The 19560-nt window shown below is 40.5% G+C and overlaps 1 protein-coding gene and 1 non-coding gene across 2 annotated transcripts in view; one reads left to right on the forward strand and one right to left on the reverse strand.

Moving 5' to 3' along the window:
- Positions 1-15687, reverse strand: part of MCC (MCC regulator of WNT signaling pathway) — a 473566-nt gene extending 457879 nt beyond the window's left edge. The window contains exon 1 of the mRNA XM_028849659.2: positions 13796-15687. Within this exon, the coding sequence (XP_028705492.2) occupies positions 13796-13950 (155 nt within the window). The 5' untranslated portion in view covers positions 13951-15687. The remainder of the gene's footprint in view (positions 1-13795) is intronic.
- A 3482-nt stretch (positions 15688-19169) lies between these two features.
- On the forward strand, positions 19170-19294 carry LOC114679168 (U4atac minor spliceosomal RNA). Its single transcript, XR_003730844.1, has one exon. It is a non-coding gene; the product is annotated as a U4atac minor spliceosomal RNA (small nuclear RNA).
- The last annotated feature ends 266 nt before the right edge of the window (positions 19295-19560 follow it).

Raw genomic sequence — 19560 nt, forward strand, 5'->3', positions numbered from 1 at the left:
GAACTTCTAGAGGTGAAAAATACAATATGAATACAATATGAAAAAATGCAATATCACTCCACTTTTTGGTGATGACACTAAGACAGAGGCAGGGTCTGGTGCCAACTCACATAGTAGCAGAGCCTAGAGGGAACTCAACTTTCCTGGCTCTGATCCAGGGTTCTTTCCACTACGCTGCAGAGAAATAACATGGTCTGACAGACACTTTAGTTGGTTAATGGCTGCTGTATGCCTGGGCCTTAGGTGGAATGTTGAGGGAGCAACAGTAGAAGTAGGAGTCTGTTATAATAGACTTGGTGATAAACAAGTGATCGTTTGGACCTCAGTGGTAGAAAGGAAGATGGTAAGAAACAGTTGAATATTAGGTATATTTTAAAGAGTTGGTAGGGTTGCTGATGGGTTGGATGTAGCACTTGAAAAGAGGAGAATGCAAGAAGACTTCAAGTTTTTAACTTGAACCTGTAGCAAGGGAGTAGCCATTTACTGTAATGGAGAAAACTGAGAGAGGAGCAGCTCGGGGAGAGGAGTCAGGAATTCGGTTCTGTACATGGTAAGCTTGGGATGCCATCAGATATGGAAGACGTGTGCAGTTACTGCATATAGCTGTCTGAAATTCAAGGGAGAGACTGAAGTTAGAGATATGGAAAGAGTAAAGATGGTGGACAAATGACTAAAGTTTGGAAGCTCTGGGCTTTAAGGGTCTTTAGATAAGAGGAATCTGTGATCCGATAATGTGGCATCATGTTCCTCAGGCAAAGCAGTCTCTTGCCAGTCTCACAGAGAGTCCTTCTTATCATTATGGCTTCTCACACTATTTGTCAGGATTATCCACTCTCTTTCCCTGTGTTTCTGCAGTATCTGTCTCGTATGGCTACTGTGAGTATTACGTAAGCTATATGAATATCTGGTAAGCACTCCATACGTGTTAGCTGTATCTTATCTGAAACAGATAATCCTGTTTCTCAAAAGTAATATGGTTTCACTTGTATGTGAATGCTCATAATGCCTTTATTTACAATAGCCTAAACCTAGATACAACCTAAATGTCCATCAACTAATGAATGGATAAACAAATTGTGGTACCTTCATACAATGAAATGTTAGTAATAAAAAGGAACTACTGATACATGTAAAAGTATGCATGAATTTCACAAGCATGACATTGCTCAAAAAAAGTCAGATGCAAAAATAATACATGCTGTATGATTCCATTTATGTGAAATACTAAAAGACAAATCTAATCTGTAGTGACAGAAAGCAGATCAGTGGTTGCAAGGGACTGGGTGTGGGGTAGCAATTGACTAGGAACGGGCACAGGAAACTTGTGTTATGAAAATCAATTGAATTATGAAATTCAATTGTGGTGGTGGTTATAGGGGTATATACATTTGCCAAAACTCATTGAAATATATACTTTAAATGGGTTCCTTTTATAGCATGTCAGTAAATCAGAGAATATTGCATATCAGTTAGTGCTTCTCAAAAGTAATATGGTTTCACTTGTATGTGAATGTTCATAATGTCAATGTGTCCTCTTCAAAATTCTCTCCCATGTTACTTTACAATCCTAAATAGGGATCTATTTTTTATCTTGAGCTACCTCAAGAGGAGTTCTGTAGGGTGTTTTTTTAACCTAATTAAAAAATGAAATAGGATCATATTTTTCTTTGACTTATCTTGGTAGGCTGATTGCTTTATGGCTGGTCTTAGGATTTTAATGGTTTCTCTTTTTTCTTCTTTATTATTCCACTTAGGTTCAGATTATACTTTTCTTAGTGACACTATGGCTTCATTGTAGCTTTGAGGCTTTCAGTGCTATTCAGTTTCTTTGATGCTTGGCTTTGGTTATGCTGCCGTTTCAATCTCACAAAGGCTCTCTTTTAAAAATCGTGTTCCAGAGTTACTGCTTCCAAGAAGAAAAAATATATTGCAGGTTTTATACTTATGTCACAAGAATCTACTTTGCCATGAGACAAGGAATGTAGAGGTCATAGTCTTTCTGTTCTATTTACCTTTGGTTCAAGTGACTCTTTCAACCCTTTAAAAGTCAGATGACTTTTCTCTCTTGCCTCCCCAAGTTCAATTTATGCTAACACTGAATAAGGGTGAATAGTAGATTATGTTTAAGATGTATATAAATTTGTAGTTCTTTAGTTAAGCAAACTACCATATTCTCCATTAAATCTGAAAACCTTTTGTTGTTTATAGTTGTTGTTGCCGCTGTTGTTTAAGGAGGACTGAGCAAAGTGCCTGCAAGCAATTTTAGGTCATACATTTCACTGATAACTTCAGTTTTAACTAATTCTCTAATAACACAGTACATGGAGCAATGAAGGTGTTTATTCTAGCATTATAGAAAATACCATATTTCAAAACTTCTAAGATGCACAGTTTAACATTGTGAAATCTGAATGTTTCCTAAATTTATTGGCCTTGTGCCAACACAGTTACCATTGCCTGTTCTGTGTGAGTCAGATTGTTATTCCTTGTAAAATGGACTAGATAACCGCAAACCTCAGGGCTTCCTCAAGAATACAAGTCGTGGTTATTGTCTGAGAAACTTCCATCAACATCTTCCAGTAAGACCAGGAGTGTCAACATCAATACTTGCAGAAAGTGTGTAGGCATCTTAGAAGAAAATACTATAGAAAATAGTATGCTGCATCCCTAAATATTTTAATGTCACAGAGGTTGATGTGAAACACAACATCAATATCTAAATCAAAAAGTGATTTGGAAGACTTGGATTTTATTATTTTTATTTATTTTATTTTATTTCAGACAGGGTCTTGCTCTGTTGCCCAGGCTGAATGCAGTGGGTATTCACAACTCACTGCAGCCTTGACCTCCCAGGCTCATGTGATGCTCCCACCTCAGCCTCCTGAGTAGCCAGGACTACAGGTGCAGGCCACCATGCCTGGCTAATCTCTGTAATTTCTTTGTAAAGACACGGTTTCCCCATGTTGCTCAGGCTTGTCTTGAACTCCTAGGTTCAAGAGATCCACCTGCCTCAGCCTCCCAAAGTGCTGGGATTGCAGGCATGAGCCACTGCAGCTGGCCAAGACTTGGATTTTAAATGTGAAAAAGTTTTAGAAATATTTTAAACAATTTGATTACCCTATTTCCCTTTTTATATATGTACCAGCCATTGCAAAAACATGTCAAAATGTAAAGTCCATTGATGCTAGGAAGAAACTGCATCAACTAATGAGTAAAATAACCAGCTAATATCGTAATGACAAGATCAAGTTCACACATAAGAATATTAACCTTAATGTAAATGGACTAAATGGTCCAATTAAAAGACACAGACTGGCAAATTGGATAAAGAGTCAAGACCCATCAGTTTGCGGTATTCAGGAGACCCATCTCACATGCAGAGACACACATAGGCTCAAAATAAAGGGATGGAGGAAGATCTACCAAGAAAATTGAAAACAAAAAAAATCAAGGGTTGCAATCCTAGTCTCTGATAAAACAGACTTTAAGCCACCAAAGATCAAAAGAGACAAAGAAGGCCATTACATAATGGTAAAGGGATCAGGAAGAGCTAACAATCCTAAATGTACATGCACCCAATACAGGAGCACCCAGATTCATAAAGCAAGTCCTTAGAGACTTACAAAGAGATTTAGACTCCCATAAATAATAATGGGACACTTTAACACCCCACTGTCAACATTAGACAGATCAACGAGACAGAAAGTTAACAAGGATATCCAGGAATTGAACTCAATTCTGCACCAAGCGGACCTAATAGACATCTACAGAACTCTCCACCCCAAATCAACAGAATATACATTCTTCTCAGCACCACATCACACTTATTCCAAAATTGACCACATAATTGGAAGTAAAGCACTCCTCAGCAAATGTACAAGAACAGAAATTATAACAAACTGTCTCTCAGACCACAGTGCAATCAACTAGAATTCAGGACTAAGAAACTCAATAAAAACTGCTCAACTACATGGAAACTGAACAACCTGCTCCTGAATGACTACTGGGTAAATAATGAAATGAAGGCAGAAATAAAGATGTTTTTTGAAACCGATGAGAACAAAGATACAACACACCAGAACCTCTGGGACACATTGAAAGCAGTATTTAGAGGGAAATTTATAGCACTAAATGCCCACAAGAGAAAGCAGGAAAGATCTAAAGTTGACACCCTAACATCACAATTAAAAGAACTAGAGAAGAAAGAGCAAATACATTCAAAAGCTAGCAGAAGGCAAGAAATAACTAAGATCAGAGCAGAACTGAAGGAGATAGAGACACAAAAAATCCTTCAAAAAATCAATGAATCCAGGACCTAGTTTTTGGAAAAGATCAACAAAATTGATAGACCGTTAGCAAGAATAATTAAGAAGAAAAGAGAGAAGAATCAAATAGGCACAATAAAAAATGATAAAGGAGATATCACCACCAACCCCACAGAAATACAAATTACCATCAGAGAATACTATAAACACCTCCACGCAAATAAACTAGAAAACCTAGAAAATGGATAATTTCCTGGACACTTACACTCTCCCAAGACTAAACCAGGAAGAAGTTGAATCCCTGAATAGACCAATAGCAGGCTCTGAAATTGAGGCAATAATTAATAGCCTACCAACCAAAAAAAGTGCAGGACCAGACAGATTCATAGCCAAATTCTACCAGAAGTACAAGGAGGAGTTGGTACCATTCCTTCCGAAACTATTCCAATCAATAGAAAAAGAGCGAATCCTCCCTAACTCATTTTATGAGGCCAACATCATCCTGATACCAAAGCCTGACAGAGATACAAAAAAAAATAAAGAATTTTAGACCAATATCCCTGATGAACATCGATGCAAGAATCCTCAATAAAATACTGGCAAACAGAATCCAGCAGCACATCAAAAAGCTCATCCACCATGATCAAGTGGGCTTTATCCCTGTGTTGCAAGGCTGGTTCAACATAAGCAAATCAATAAACGTAATCCAGTATATAAACAGAACCAAAGACAAAAACTACATGATTATCTCAATAGATGCAGAAAAGGCCTTTGACAAAATTAAACATCCTTTCATGCTAAAAACTCTCAATAAATTCAGTATTGATGGAACATATCTCAAAATAATAAAGAGCTATTTATGACAAACCCACAGCCAATATCATACTGAATGGGCAAAAACTGGAAAAATTGCCTTTGAAAACTGGCACAAGACAGGGATGCCCTCTCTCACCACTCCTATTCAACACAGTGTTGGAAGTTCTGGCTAGGGCAATCAGGCAAGAGAAAGAAATCAAGGATATTCAGTTAGGAAAAGAAGAAGTCAAATTGTCCCTGCTTGCAGATGACATGATTGTATATTTAGAAAACCCCATCATCTCAGCCCAAAATCTCCTTAAGCTGATAAGCAACTTCAGCAAAGTCTCAGGATACAAAATCAACGTGCAAAAATCACAAGCATTCTTATACACCAGTAACAGACAAACAGAGAGCCAAATTATGAATGAACTTCCATTCACAATTGCTTCAAAGAGAATAAAATACCTAGGAATCCAGCTTACAAGGGATGTAAAGGACCTCTTCAAAGAGAACTACAAACCACTGCTCAGTTAAAATAAAAGAGGACACAAACAAATAGAAGAACATACCATGCTCATGGATAGGAAGAATCAATATTGTGAAAATGGCCATACTGCCCAAGGTAATTTATAGATTCAATGCCATCCCCATTAAGCTACCAATGACTTTCTTCACAGAATTGGAAAAAACTGCTTTAAAGTTCACATGGAACCAAAAAAGATCCCGCATTGCCAAGGCAATCCTAAGCCAAAAGAACAAAGCTGGAGGCATCACGCTACCTGACTTCAAACTATACTACAAGGCTACAGTAACCAAAACAGCATGGTACTGGTACCAAAACAGAGATATAGACCAATGGAACAGAACAGAGCCCTCAGAAATAATACCACACATCTACAGCCATCTGATCTTTGACAAACCTGACAAAAACAAGAAATGGGGAAAGGATTTCCTATTTAATAAATGGTGCTGGGAAAATTGGCTAGCCATAAGTAGAAAGCTGAAACTGGATCCTTTCCTTACTCCTTATACGAAAATTAATTCAAGATGGATTAGAGTCTTAAATGTTAGACCCAAAACCATAAAAACCCTAGAAGAAAGCCTAGGTAATACCATTCAGGACATAGGCATGGGCAAAGACTTCATGTCTAAAACACCAAAAGCAATGGCAACAAAAGCCAAAATTGACAAATGGGATCTAATTATACTAAAGAGCTTCTGCACAGCAAAAGAAACTACCATCAGAGTGAACAGGGAACCTACAGAGTGGGAGAAAATTTTTGCAATCTACTCATCTGACAAAGGGCTAATATCCAGAACCTACAAAGAACTCAAACAAATTTACAAGAAAAAACCAAACAATCCCATCAAAAAGTGGGCAAAGGATATGAACAGACACTTCTCAAAAGAAGACATTTATGCAGCCAACAGACACATGAAAAAATGCTCATCATCACTCACCATCAGAGAAATGCAATTCAAAACCACAATGAGATACCATCTCACACCAGTTAGAATGGCAATCATTTAAAAATCAGGAAATAACAGGTGCTGGAGAGGATGTGGAGAAATAGGAACACTTTTACACTGTTGGTGGGATTGTAAACTAGTTCCACACTAGGGGAAAACAGCGTGGCGATTCCTCAAGGATCTTGAACTAGAAATACCATTTGACCCAGCCATCCCATTCCTGGGGATATACCCAAAGGATTATAAGTCATGCTGCTATAAAGACACATGCACACGTGTGTTTACTGCGGCACTATTCACAATAGCAAAGACTTGGAATCAACCCAAATGTCCATCAGTGACAGACTGGATTAAGAAAATGTGGCACATATACACCATGGAATACTTTGCAGCCATAAAAAAGGATGAGTTCGTGTCCTTTGTAGGGACGTGGATGCAGCTGGAAACCATCATTCTCAGCAAACTATCGCAAGAACAGAAAACCAAATACCGCATGTTCTCACTCATAGGTGGGAATTGAACAATGAGACCACTTGGACACAGGAAGGGGTACATCACACACTGGGTCCTGTTGTGGGGAGGGGGTAGGGGGGAGGGGCATCATTAGGAGATATACCTAATGTAAATGACAAGTTAATGGGTGCAGCACACCAACATGGCACAAGTATACATATGTAACAAACCTGCACGTTGTGCACATGTACCCTAGAACTTAAAGTATATAAAAAAAAAAGAAAAGAAATGAGGGCAATAATAAATAAATAAATAAATAACAAATATTTTTTAACAGCTTTGTTGAGTTATATAATTCACATACCATAATGTTCACACATTGTTTTTTACTATATTCACAGAGCTGTAAAACTATTACCAAAACCAATTTTAGAACACTTTTATCATTTCAAAACAAGAAATCCTATACTCTTTAGCTCTCATTCATCTATTCTTCCCATTACCCACAAACCTGAGTAACCACTAATCCACTTTCTATCTCTATAAAACTGTTTACTCTAGACATTTCACATAAATGAAATAATATAACATGCAGCCTTTTGTGACTAGCTTATTTCACTTAGCATGAATGTTTTCAAGGTTCATCCTTGTTGTAGCATGTATTAATACCTCATTCCTTTTGATGGCTGAAAAATATTCCATTATATGGATACATCACATCTTGTTTATTCATTCATCAGATGATGAACATTTGGGTACATCTTTTGACTATTATAAATAATATTGTTATGAACATTCATTTATGTTTTTGGGTGAACATTTATTTTCAGTTCTCCTAGCTGTATATCTAGGAGTAGTATTGCTGGGGTTATACGCCAATTCTATGTCTATGTTTTAGAGGAATTGCTAGAGTGTTTTCCAGAGTAGCTGCATCATTTCACATTGCTATCAGCAATATATAAGGGTTCTGATTTCTTTACATCCTTGTCAACACTTATTATTTTCTGACTTTTTGATTATAGTCTTCCTAGTGGGTGTAAAGTAGAATCCCATGGTAGTTTTGATTTGCATTTCCCTAGTGGTTAATGATGTTGAGCATCTATCTTTTCATGTGCATATTGGCTATGTGTATGTCTTCCTTGGAGAAATGTCTATTCAGATCCTTTGTCCATTTTTAAATTGAGTTATTTGTCTTTTTATTATTAAGTGTTCTTTATAAATTCTAAATACTAGTCCTTTATCAGATGTACAATTTGTAAATATTTTCTCCCATTCTGCAGCTTTCACTCTTTTGATAGTGTTTTTTGAAGCATAAACTTAAAAAATTTGCAGAAGCCCAATTTATCAATTTTTTCTTTTGTAGCTTGTGCTTTTGGTGTCACATGTAAGAATCCATTGTCAAACTGAAGTTCACAAAGATTTAGCTCTATTTTTTCTTCTAAGAGTTTAATAGTTTTAGTTCTTATATTTAAGTTTTTGATACATTTTGAGGTGATTTTTGTAGACAGTGTGAGGAAAGTGTCCAATTTCATTCTTTTATACATGACTATCCAGTTGTCCCAGTATCATTTCTCAAAAGATGATTTTTCCCCCATTTTACCCTTGACCTTGGCATTCTTAATCTTGGTGCTTTTGTTGAAAATCAATTGACATGAATATGTAGGTTTATCCCTGGACTTTCAATTATATTCCATTGACTGATTTGTCTATCATTATGCTAGTACCATACTATCTTAATTACTGTCACTTTGGAGCAAGTTTTGAAATTAGAAAGCATGAATCCTCCAACTTTGTTCTTTTTCAAGATTGTTTTGACTCTTCTGGGTCCTTTGAGTTTCCTCATGAATTTTTAGATCAGTTCATCAACTTCTGCAAAAAAACAGCAGCTGGTATTCTGAGAAGGATTGCATTGATTCTGTAAATCAGTTTGGGAAGTATTGCCATCTTAACAATCTTAAGTTTTCCCATCGATGAACATGTGATTTTTTCCATTTATCCAATCATTTTTAATGTACCCATAGAGGAATGGCATGATGCAAATATATCACTGGGAAAATAGAAATAATATCCCTTGGTTATGGGATTAGAGATAATTTTGATTTTATTTTTGTATATTTCCAAATTTTTCCAAATTTTCAACAACAAGAGTATCTTTTACATAACCCAAAAGAAGTTATTTTTAAAGAAAAAATATCTTTAATAAAATATACACATATCCTCAAAGACCTGAAGACAGAAATACCATTCAACCCAGCAGTCCCATTTCTATATATATACTCAAAGGAACATAAATCGTTGTATTATAAAGACGCAGCTGTATGTTCACTGCAGCACTGTTCACAATAGTAAAGAGATGGACTCAACCTAAATGCCCATCGATGATAGACAAGACAAAGAAAGTGTGGTACATATACATCATGTAATACTACACAGTCATAAAAAAGAACTAGATCACGTCCTTTGCAGGGACATGGATGGGGCTGGAGGCCATTACCCTTAGCAAATTAACACAGGAACAGAAAACCAAAGATCACATGATTTCACATATAAGGGGGAGCTAAATGGTGAGAACACATGGACACATAGAGTGGAACAACATGCACTGGGGCCTATCAGAGGGTGGAAATTGGGAGGAGGGGGAGGATCAGGAAAAATAACTAATGGGTACTAGGCTTGGTACCCATAACTAGTGGGCACTAGGCTTAGTACCTGTAACTAATGGGTACTAGGCATGGGTGATGAAATAATCTGTACAACAAACCCCCATGACACAAGTTTACCTATGTAACAAACCTGCACATGTACCCCTGAATTTAAAATAAAAGTTAAAAATATACACATTTAAAATATTACATAGACATGAAAAATAGAAAACGCTTGAAACATTTTCCAATATACATGAACATACCACTGTTTATTCTTGGTCACATTTTCATCAGAATTTGCTGATTGTGTGCTATATGGTAGATACTGTGCTAAGTATTGAGTATACTGTTTTTAAGAAAACGTATGATTTCTGCCCTCAGGAAGCCTACATTTAGTGAGAGAATGACAATAAACAGGCAAAGTAGCAAACAGAAAAGGAATTATAAGTTGTAAAGGGCACTTTGAAAGAAAGCAATCAGTACTATGATGGACAATAATGGCAGGATAAAGCAAACCTATTTTGATATAGTGGTCAGGGAAGCTCTCTCTAAGGCATCAACGTTTGAGCTGAGACTTGGGAACCCAAAAATGTTAAGGGCTGGCTTTCAATATTTGTCAAAGATATGTTCAATATAAGCAGTTTCTTACATTGAACGGTAAAAACAAAAAGCTTTAAAATTCCAAGGGGTAAATAATTTCAACAAATAGAGTAACCTCCACCACCTTCTATAATATGATATACAGGGTCCAAAAAATCCAGTACCATAAAATATGTGAAAAGTCATTGTAAGGTTAATGAAATGCACTGAAAGTGTTTACAGTGGTCTCACTGTGCTGCCCAAATCCAGCAGGGTCCCAGCCACAGTTTGGAGCCACTTGATCATAGCTTTCTGCTCCACCTTAACTATTGATGAGGATGATTCTGGGTCCCTTTTACAGGCTAAAGTTCCTTGGCAGAAGCAGCAATTCCAAGAATCTAGGTAGTTGATGCCTTTTTTGTCAGCCTGATGGGAAGACTGGGCCAAGAGAATACTGAAAGCACAAAGTATCACCCCTTACCTCCCTGACATTTCCCTTCATGGCCCAGTTTCTCTTCCACTTATCCTTCCCCCAAACTTAAGATTTCTAGCCTACTCCTGTTTAGAATGAGGGTTAGGCAGAGGACCAGAGCAAATACAGTTGAATGTGGATTATTAGGGGAGGGGGGCTTATCATAGGTATTAACTGCTACCTGCCCACCCAATATCTATTTCCTGCTCTTAGTAACAGAACCCAGATTTTGTTTAGGAGGTAATGTGCCTAGTTGAATTATATGCTTCCTCAGACTCTACTGAAGTAGACATGGTTAAGTGATGTAGTTTGTCCAATAAGATGTCAATTAAGGGATTTGGGAAAGTTCTGCTTTAATGATATAGAACCACTTATTTCCACGTTCTTTTACATCTTCTTCCCTAGAATTTGGGGATGAGGAGGGAGACAGGGCAATCATCTTTGGACTATGAGATAACCATGAAGATGAATGCTTTATGTGAAAAACGGTGTTGGAGAAAGGTAGAACATAGCTGGGGACTGACACCACTGCAGAGCTGCTGCCCCAACCTAGATAACCTACCTCCAGATTTCTACGAGGTGACAAAGCCAACCCTTATTTGACTGTAGTTAGGTTACTGTGATGACATATAGTCATCTGAAATCCTAACAGGTACAGCTGTCTACCATGAACATAAATTTATCGTCTTTGGATGAATCCAAAGTTTTTAAGGTTTTAATGTAAAAAGTCCAACTCTCACGCCTGATAAAACAGGAAATGCACAACCCTCCAAACCATATCACCCACTACAGAGTGGTAAGTATAGGTCATTAAATGAAAGCAGCACAGAAAAGTGGCTTCAGAGAGGGAGTCATTTCATGCCCCTTACCTTCATTAGCCCCATTCCCCAAGTCATACCACATAAACATAAATTCCAGGTAAAACTACGTAAACACACTTCCAGACAAGTTCCTTATTGCTCTACATTGCCATCCCTAAACTTCTCCTACGTGGCAATTCTGCCACAGCATAATTCCCAGGGCACCTCCACCCACAGTTAAAGTTATGATTTAGGGTTCATTGCTACACATACCTTGAAACTTTTAAGCAGACACATTAAAGTAATGCGGCTCAAGGAATGTTAACAACTTTTTCCACTTTTGCCCCAGCCAGTTTCTACTCCAGTCCAAAACGGCTTCTTTATCACCACTGGCTTTACTCAGATTACGCTTACAGAATTCATCATCCTCCAGGGTAGAATCACCAAAAATAATGTGAGCATTTATACAGAAAGTGTAGTTCAGATAAAACAATATATTAATAGGCCAAATGAGAAAAGAATAGCACGCTGCTAGTTTTCTATATGCATTCTTGCCCGTGTGAAATTAAACTTTTTTGCATCCATGCCGGGAGCGGTGGCTCAGGCCTGTAATCTCAGCACTTCGGGAGGCCAAGGCAGGCAGATCACTTGAGGTCATAAGTTCGATACCAGCCTGGCCAAATGGTGAAGCCCCTTCTCTACTAAAAATACAAAAAGTAGCCAGGAATGGTGGTGGACACCTGTAATCCCAGCTACTTGGGAGGCTGAGGCAGGAGAATCTCTTGAACCAGGAGGCAGAGGTTGCAGTGAGCCAAGACCACTTCACTGCACTCCAGCCTGGGTGATAAAGCGAGATTCTGTCTTAAAAAAAAAAAAAAAGCATCCAAAGTTGAATGGAGTTTGCTTTTATTATTGCCAATGAGATAATAACCTTTCAAGTAGGAAAACAACAAAAAGGAAAACTATGTAATGAAATTTTTTTTAAATCCCAGAACCAAAATAAGTAAAGATTTCCAGATAGAAATTTGCGTGGAGTCAATCAGAGTTACATATTATTTTCATTTCCGAACAGAATTACTCCATCAAGTTTTCTGATATCTCTCTAATGTTTCTCAGTAAAACATTAGGAAAGTAATAAAAATTCACCTAAGAATGATCAAAATTGCATTGAGTCCCAAATAATTATTATTTTTTGTAATTGCAAATTCTTACATGTTAAATTACCTGTTTCGGAGAGCTTTCTAAATTTTAAGGGAAAAATTCCGTACTCTTTCTTTTTAAGGTAGGCAGGGACAATCAGGAAGCAGCCCGGATTTTCAGAAACAATCTTTAGCATCACAAAGACAAAGACTAAAGAAACATGTAATGCACAACTTAGGCTGCTCCTTCATCCGAGGCAATTCAAATTTCCACGGATACCAAGTCTTCAGTGTCCGGTGTCAACCTTTCAATAGAAGCATACCAGAAACTGTTGCGATTGCCTATTGCCTTCTTCACCACGAGAGTCTAAACAACACAAATCTGGGCAGAAGTAATTATCTGGCCAAGCCGGGAGGCACGAAGCTTAAATACCGCCCCTGTAGGAGGTGTGGGGGATCCGAAGCAAACACCCCAAAGTTTGTTTGTGGGTGGAGGCGCGGAGGCGCCCGGAGCCACCCCCGAGGCTCACCTGGTCAGCAGCCGGGTAGGAGTTGGGTCTAGCCGGAGTTTGCTCCTGAGCGCTTCGTTCCCCTCAGGCTAGTGCGTTTAAATCAGTACTGGGTGGCAAACGACGCCCATTCTTTGGGCTCTGAAGTTTGGAATTCATGGGTTCTGCGGCATAAGAAAGTTCTTCGCAGGTTATTTCCATGTTCGAGGCTGTCGCTTAGCGCATCTCCTCCCGGTGCGGCCCCAGGCTATCCACCGAGCCGCCTACGAGATCGCTGCCCTGTGCCGCAGCATCTTGATGCCCAGGACCCCGAGGCTGTGGGGCAGCCCCTCCTACTTGGGATAAGCGGCCAAAACTCCTTTCCCCACTGGGAAGAACACTCCCAGCCCCGGGAAGAGTGCGCATCCTAAGGAGATATCTCCTAACGCCTAGACAAAGACAGCGCTGGGAAAAGTTAGACCAACTGGCACCCCCGCAAGGCGAACAGAGCAGCCCCTTGGCCTTGGTGGCAGAGCCGGCTACGCGCTCTCGGAGTCGCGGCCAACTTTTCCCGAGAGTTTCTGAGCAACTTGCCGCAAGTTGGGGCGAAGGGGCAGATCAGGGGTCAAGGGCGCGCGGACAGGCTGATCTCGCCCCAGTCGTTTTCCTCGTACCTCCCCGCGTACCTGCTGATGTATCCGTCCCCGTCGCCGTCGCATGTCTGAAAGAGGCGCCGCATCCTCTCCTCCTCGCCGGTACTGGACGTGTCGCTGCTGCTGCCACCGCCGCCGCCGCCGCTGCTGGCGCTCCCCGCAGCCGCTGCCGCCGCGGCCGCCATCATGCGCCCGCTCCCTGCTTGGGAGGAGAAGAACGCGCGGCCGCAGAAGCAATCCGCCGGGCGCGCAAGCTGCCTGCAGCCCCGAACCTGCCTGACAACGGAGCATGCCCAGTGGCCGCCGGGGCGCTCCGGGCGAGGGATTCCACCTCTCCGGGTTTTGCCCGGGTTGGGAAGATGGGCGCTCTGGAATCGCACGAGTAGGCACCTCAGGGAAGAGGGAGGAGGGGAAGGTGGCTAGAGGAGTCAGAGAGCCAAGGGTGGCAACGGGAACACGAGAGGAGGCAGAATACACTGGAGCCCCCCGGGAAGGGTGTCAGCATTGTGCATCCGGCCACGACGCGGGCCCCGGACACTTGGGGACGCTTCAGACAGAGGGCGGGTGTTCTCCCGGCAGAACTCCGACCGCCTGGAGTCGTGGATTCCTTTTCCAGAAAAAACATAAACACACCGTTTCTGCAAACTCAAAACGGTGCTTGTCATCCCACCCTCCAGGATTGTTCCGGGTTCTGTACCCATAACCCCCAATGAGAAACGGAATGACTGGACTTTTTATGAAATCTTGACACCTGTCAAGAAACCTGGCCCTCACAGCCCTGATCTTGGCTTCCACTCTGTACTGGGAACAGTCTGCACTCATATGTGACATTGTGCACGTTGGGTCCATTTCCGGAAACGGCTCACTCTCCTGGGCAGGCATCACTAGAGTTTCCCTGACATTGTGCACGTTGGGTCCATTTCCGGAAACGGCTCACTCTACTGGGCAGGCATCACTAGAGTTTCCCTGACATTGTGCACGTTGGGTCCATTTCCGGAAACGGCTCACTCTACTGGGCAGGCATCACTAGAGTTTCCCCCAACAGCTTTAATAGTGCCAAGAGTGAACATAATAGATGGTCTCATTTGATCCACACTACAGACCTGGAAGATGCCTCTTTGATTATCACTCCTACGACTTAGGAAGTATTAATAGATAAGTACCTCATAGGGTTACCTTGCGTATAAAAGGAGAGCAGACACAATGCAGTTAGGACAATGTCTGACACTGAGTGCTCAAAAAATGTTAGCTCTCATTGTTCCCAATTTACAGGTAAGAAAACCGAGGTACCAAGAACTGCTCAAGGTTCCAGGTTTAGTAAGTGTCAGGGCAGAGGCAAGCCCAGGCAGCCTAACTCCAGAGCAGGAGCCTTTGAAAACTGCACTATTCCCCCATAGCCAAAGGGGAACCACAGTGAAGCAATTTGTGGTTTCGTGAATGACTCATTATTCTGTCCTAGATTTTCTGCCAGAGAGGCCTGTGAAGTTCTCTGGTGGTTTTAAAATATGTCCACAGATTCTTTGGTGCATCCCTCATCAAGAGGTGGAGTCTGTTGCTTTCCCTAAACCTGGATTGGACTTGTGACTGCCTTGACTTCTGAGACTACGTTAGAAAAGGCAATGCAGATTCCACTTGGCTCTCTCCCTTGGGACACTTACCTTTGAAGCCCTGAGCTGCCTGAAAAGAAGTTTGGCTTCCCCGAAGCTGGAGAAACCATGCAGAAAGACCATGTAAAGAAAAAAAGAGATGACTAAAGAGCTACAGCTGTTCTAGCCCTTGGATCTTTGAATCTTCCCAGACTAGGTGCCAGACATGAGTGAAAAATGATGCTAGCTCTAGATGCTGCAAGTGCATTAGAGACCCTGAGCAAAACTGGCTAACCAACCCCCAGAACTGTGAAGATAATAATTAAAAATTGTTGTTTTAAGCCATTAAGTTTTGAGGTGATTTCTTATACAGTAATATATAACTGGAACAAGTCCATATGTCTTGGGAATGTCTGCCAGGTCAGAAGGAAGGAATCTCTGCTCTCTTTCTCCTCCTCTCCACCCCATCTACCTATTCCTACTTTACTTCTTTATAATTCTCTAAGTTCCCAGTATTTCAGGGCACTGAAATCGTAGATTAATGAGTTAATGGGTTATCATGGGAGTGGGACTAGTGACTTTATAAGAAGAGAAAGAGAGACCTGAGCTAGCACGCTCAGCCCCCTTGCCATGTCATGTCCTGCACTGTTTTGGGACTCTGCACAGAGTCCCCACTAGCAAGGTGGCCCCTTGACCTTGGACTTTTCAGTCTCCAGAACTGTAAGAAATAAATTCATTTCCTTATAAATCACCCTAGTTTCAGGTAGTCTGTTCTAAGCAACAGAAAATTAACAAGACCAAAAATTAGTACTGAGAGTGGGGTGTTAACGAAAACAAATACCTGAAAATGTAGAAGCAGCTTCGAAGCTGGATAATGAGTAGAGGCTACAAGAATGAAGCAGCAGTCTAGAAAAAGCCTAGGTTCTAGTGAGGGCTTAGAAGACAAGAAGAACAGGGAAAGTTTGGAACTCCTTAGAAATTGGTTAAATGGTCATGATCAGAATGCTGATGGAACTATGGACAGTAAAGGCCACTCCAACAAGGTCTCAGATGGAACTGAGGAACAAGGTACTAGAAAGTGGAGTAAAGACCATCCTTGTTATAAATTGGCAAAGAACTTAGCTGAACTGTTCTACACCTGAGGGCTTTCTGGAAGGCTGAACTTGAGAGAGAGAAACTGGGGTATCTGGCCAAAGAAATATCTAAGCAGTAAAGCATTCAGGCTGCTGCATGGCTACTTTTAACCACTTACATCAAGCTGTGAGAGGGGGGAAAAAAACCTTAAAGGCGGAATTTATAATCATAAGAAAAGCAAAGTGGAAAGATTTGGAAAACTCTCAGCCTGGCCATGTAAAGAGTGAAAAGGTGTGTTTGGGGGAGGAAACCAAGGGTGTAGCCCAGCAACCTTTTGCTGTGGAGATTAGTAAAGGAAAAAAGTATCATCATGAGAAGGAAAGACCTCGATGGCATTTCAGAGAACTTTGAGTTGTTCCTCTCATCATAGACCCAGAGGCAGGAGGACAGAATGATTTCAGGAGACAGACCTGAGGCATCTTTCATGGGCTTGCTGCCCAGCGCGCTCTCTTAGGTCTTTGCTTCCCAAATTCTAGTACAGTCCTTCTTGGACATGCCAGCTGTGGCTCAAGAAGCTTTAGGTGTGAATTGACCTGCCACTCAAGAAGATAAGAACCATAAGCCTTAAGGGCATCCATATGGTGCCATTATAATTCTTCAGATTTGCAGAAAGCAAGAGCTGTGGAGGTTTGGGGGCCTCCATCTAGATGTCAAAGGATTTTTGCTGAAAGCCTGGGTCCAGGCAAAGACTTGTAACAAGGGCAGAGCACTACAGAGAGCTTCAGCTAGGGCAGTGTTAAGCAGAATTGTAGGGTCAGAACTGCTGCAGAAAGTTTCCAACAGAGCAATGCCTAGTGGAGCTGTGGGAACAGGGCCACTACCAGGATCCCAGAACTGTGAAGTCACCAACAGCATGCAACATCTGCTTGGGAAAGCCTCAGGCACCGGGCTCCAACCTGTATGGGGTGCACCCAGCAAAGCCCTAGAGGTGGGGCTGTCTAAGGCCTTGTGGGCCCAACTCTTGCTCTAGTGTGTCCAAGAAGCAGCACATGGAGTCAAAAAAGATTATTCTCCAGCTTTAAGATGTAATGTCTGCCCGGCTAGGTTTTGGACTTTCTTGGGGCATGCTGCTTTTTTCTTTTTGTTTATTCCTTCCTTTTGGAATGGGAATGTCTGTTTTATGCTATACCACTATTGTATCTTGAAAGTGGATAATTTACTTTGATTTCACAGGAAGATGAAATTCTGGACTTTGGACTTCTTAGTTGGTGCTGAAACAAGTTAAGACTTTGGGGCTATCAGAATGAAATAAATGTATTTGCATGTGAGAAGAACATAAGTTTGGCAGGGCCAGGGACAGAATGCTATGGTCGAATGTTTGTACTCACTTGAAATTCATGTTGAAACAATCCCCAGTGTGGCAGGATTGAGAGGTAGTTAGTTCGTGAAGGCTCTTCCCTCATAAATAGATTAAATCGTTCATGGATTAATGGGTTATCATGGGAATGGAACTATTGGCTTTATGACAAGAGGAAGAGAGTCCTGAGCCAGCATACTCAGCCCCTTTGCCATGTGATGCTTTGTGCTATCTTCAGCCTGCAGAGTTCTCACCAGCAAGAAGGCGCTTACCAAATGTAGCCCCTCAACTTTGAACTTCCCAGCCTCTAGAACTACAATAAATAAATTTCATTTCTTTGTAAATTACCCTAGGTTCAGGTATTCTGTTATAAGCCACAGGAAACTGCCTAAGACACTATCTACTACCCAATAATATTTTATTGAAAGTTGCTACCAGCAGCACAAATATTCCTATCTACAATAAAACAAGAACCAAAGTCCAAGAGTTTATATATATTTAAATTTATATATATATAAATTTTTTAGTCCTAATTTTTCTAATTTTTATAGAATAAAACTTCTGTTGTTTGACAATACAGCCAGACAGGAGCTGTTACACTCAATTTTTTCTAGAGAAATGCCAGTTTAAGACTAAAAAAGAAATTTAAAAAAAGCATTTTTCTAAGTACAACATGTATGGAGGGTCTGGAAACCCAAAGGATTTTGCAAAATTTCAACACATCGCTCTATAACCACATTCCATATATACAGAATGTGGAAGTAAAGCTCAACTAATTATATTTCAAAGCAAAGAATATTTTTTCTCCTTACAGAATGGGTACAACAGCTCTAGATGTTTAAATTCAAACACACAAAAAGTGGATCTTGACGAATTTCCTAAACAACATTTTTCTCATGCTTGGGTAACTCAGAAATGGCTGAAGAGATAGGTTCCACATCCCAGAAAAGAATTTGTTTCTGAATTGATAGGAAACGTGAAATTTCAGCCTAAAGGGTTACAGGAGAGGGAGAAATTTCTAAGACATTGAAAATAGAGATGCCATATGAATATAAAGATGATAAATATAAAGAAGGAGCTTTGAGTGAGAGCCACTCTCTCAAAGAGTGAGGGATGTATACCCACTGCCATAAATCTAACAGTACTGGCCATAACTTCAAGGTTTCATGTATTTATCTGAGATGAGTACACAGCTCAACTTCTTCGCCCTTATTCAGTTTTTTTCTTCAATTTATGCGATACATTTCAGAAAACACTGCACACATTACAAGATATCCTACCCCATATGTCTAAAATTACAAGTTAAAATAAATAACTGCAGTGCTTTGAAAACTTGATAATCTGATACGTGTCCTACCAAATTTGATTTACCTAAAGTAGACTACATGCAACCATCCTTTTGATGGGTTGCACTATGTCCAATGAGCGCACAGTGAGGGCAGTACTGCTAACGCCTACGCAACACACCCGCATCAACCAGAGCTTTGCTTTTATCTTGGTGCAATTTTTGGAAAAATGAAAATCCACTTTTGGAAAAATGAAACTCCACTTTTCCATGTGAAAAAAAAGCTAAAAAAAATAAAAATAAAAAGGCAGCCAGGTGTGGTGGCTCATGCCTGTAATCCCAGCACTTTGGGAGGCCGAGGCGGGCAAATCACTTGAGGTCAAGAGTTCGAGACCAGCCTGGCCAACTTGGTGAAATCCTGTCTCTACAAAAAAAATACAAAAATTAGCTGGGCATGGTGGCAAGTGCTTGTAGTCCCAGCTACTCGGGAGGCTGA

Source organism: Macaca mulatta, chromosome 6 (assembly GCF_049350105.2).
Source record: "Macaca mulatta isolate MMU2019108-1 chromosome 6, T2T-MMU8v2.0, whole genome shotgun sequence".
NCBI lineage: Eukaryota > Metazoa > Chordata > Mammalia > Primates > Cercopithecidae > Macaca > Macaca mulatta.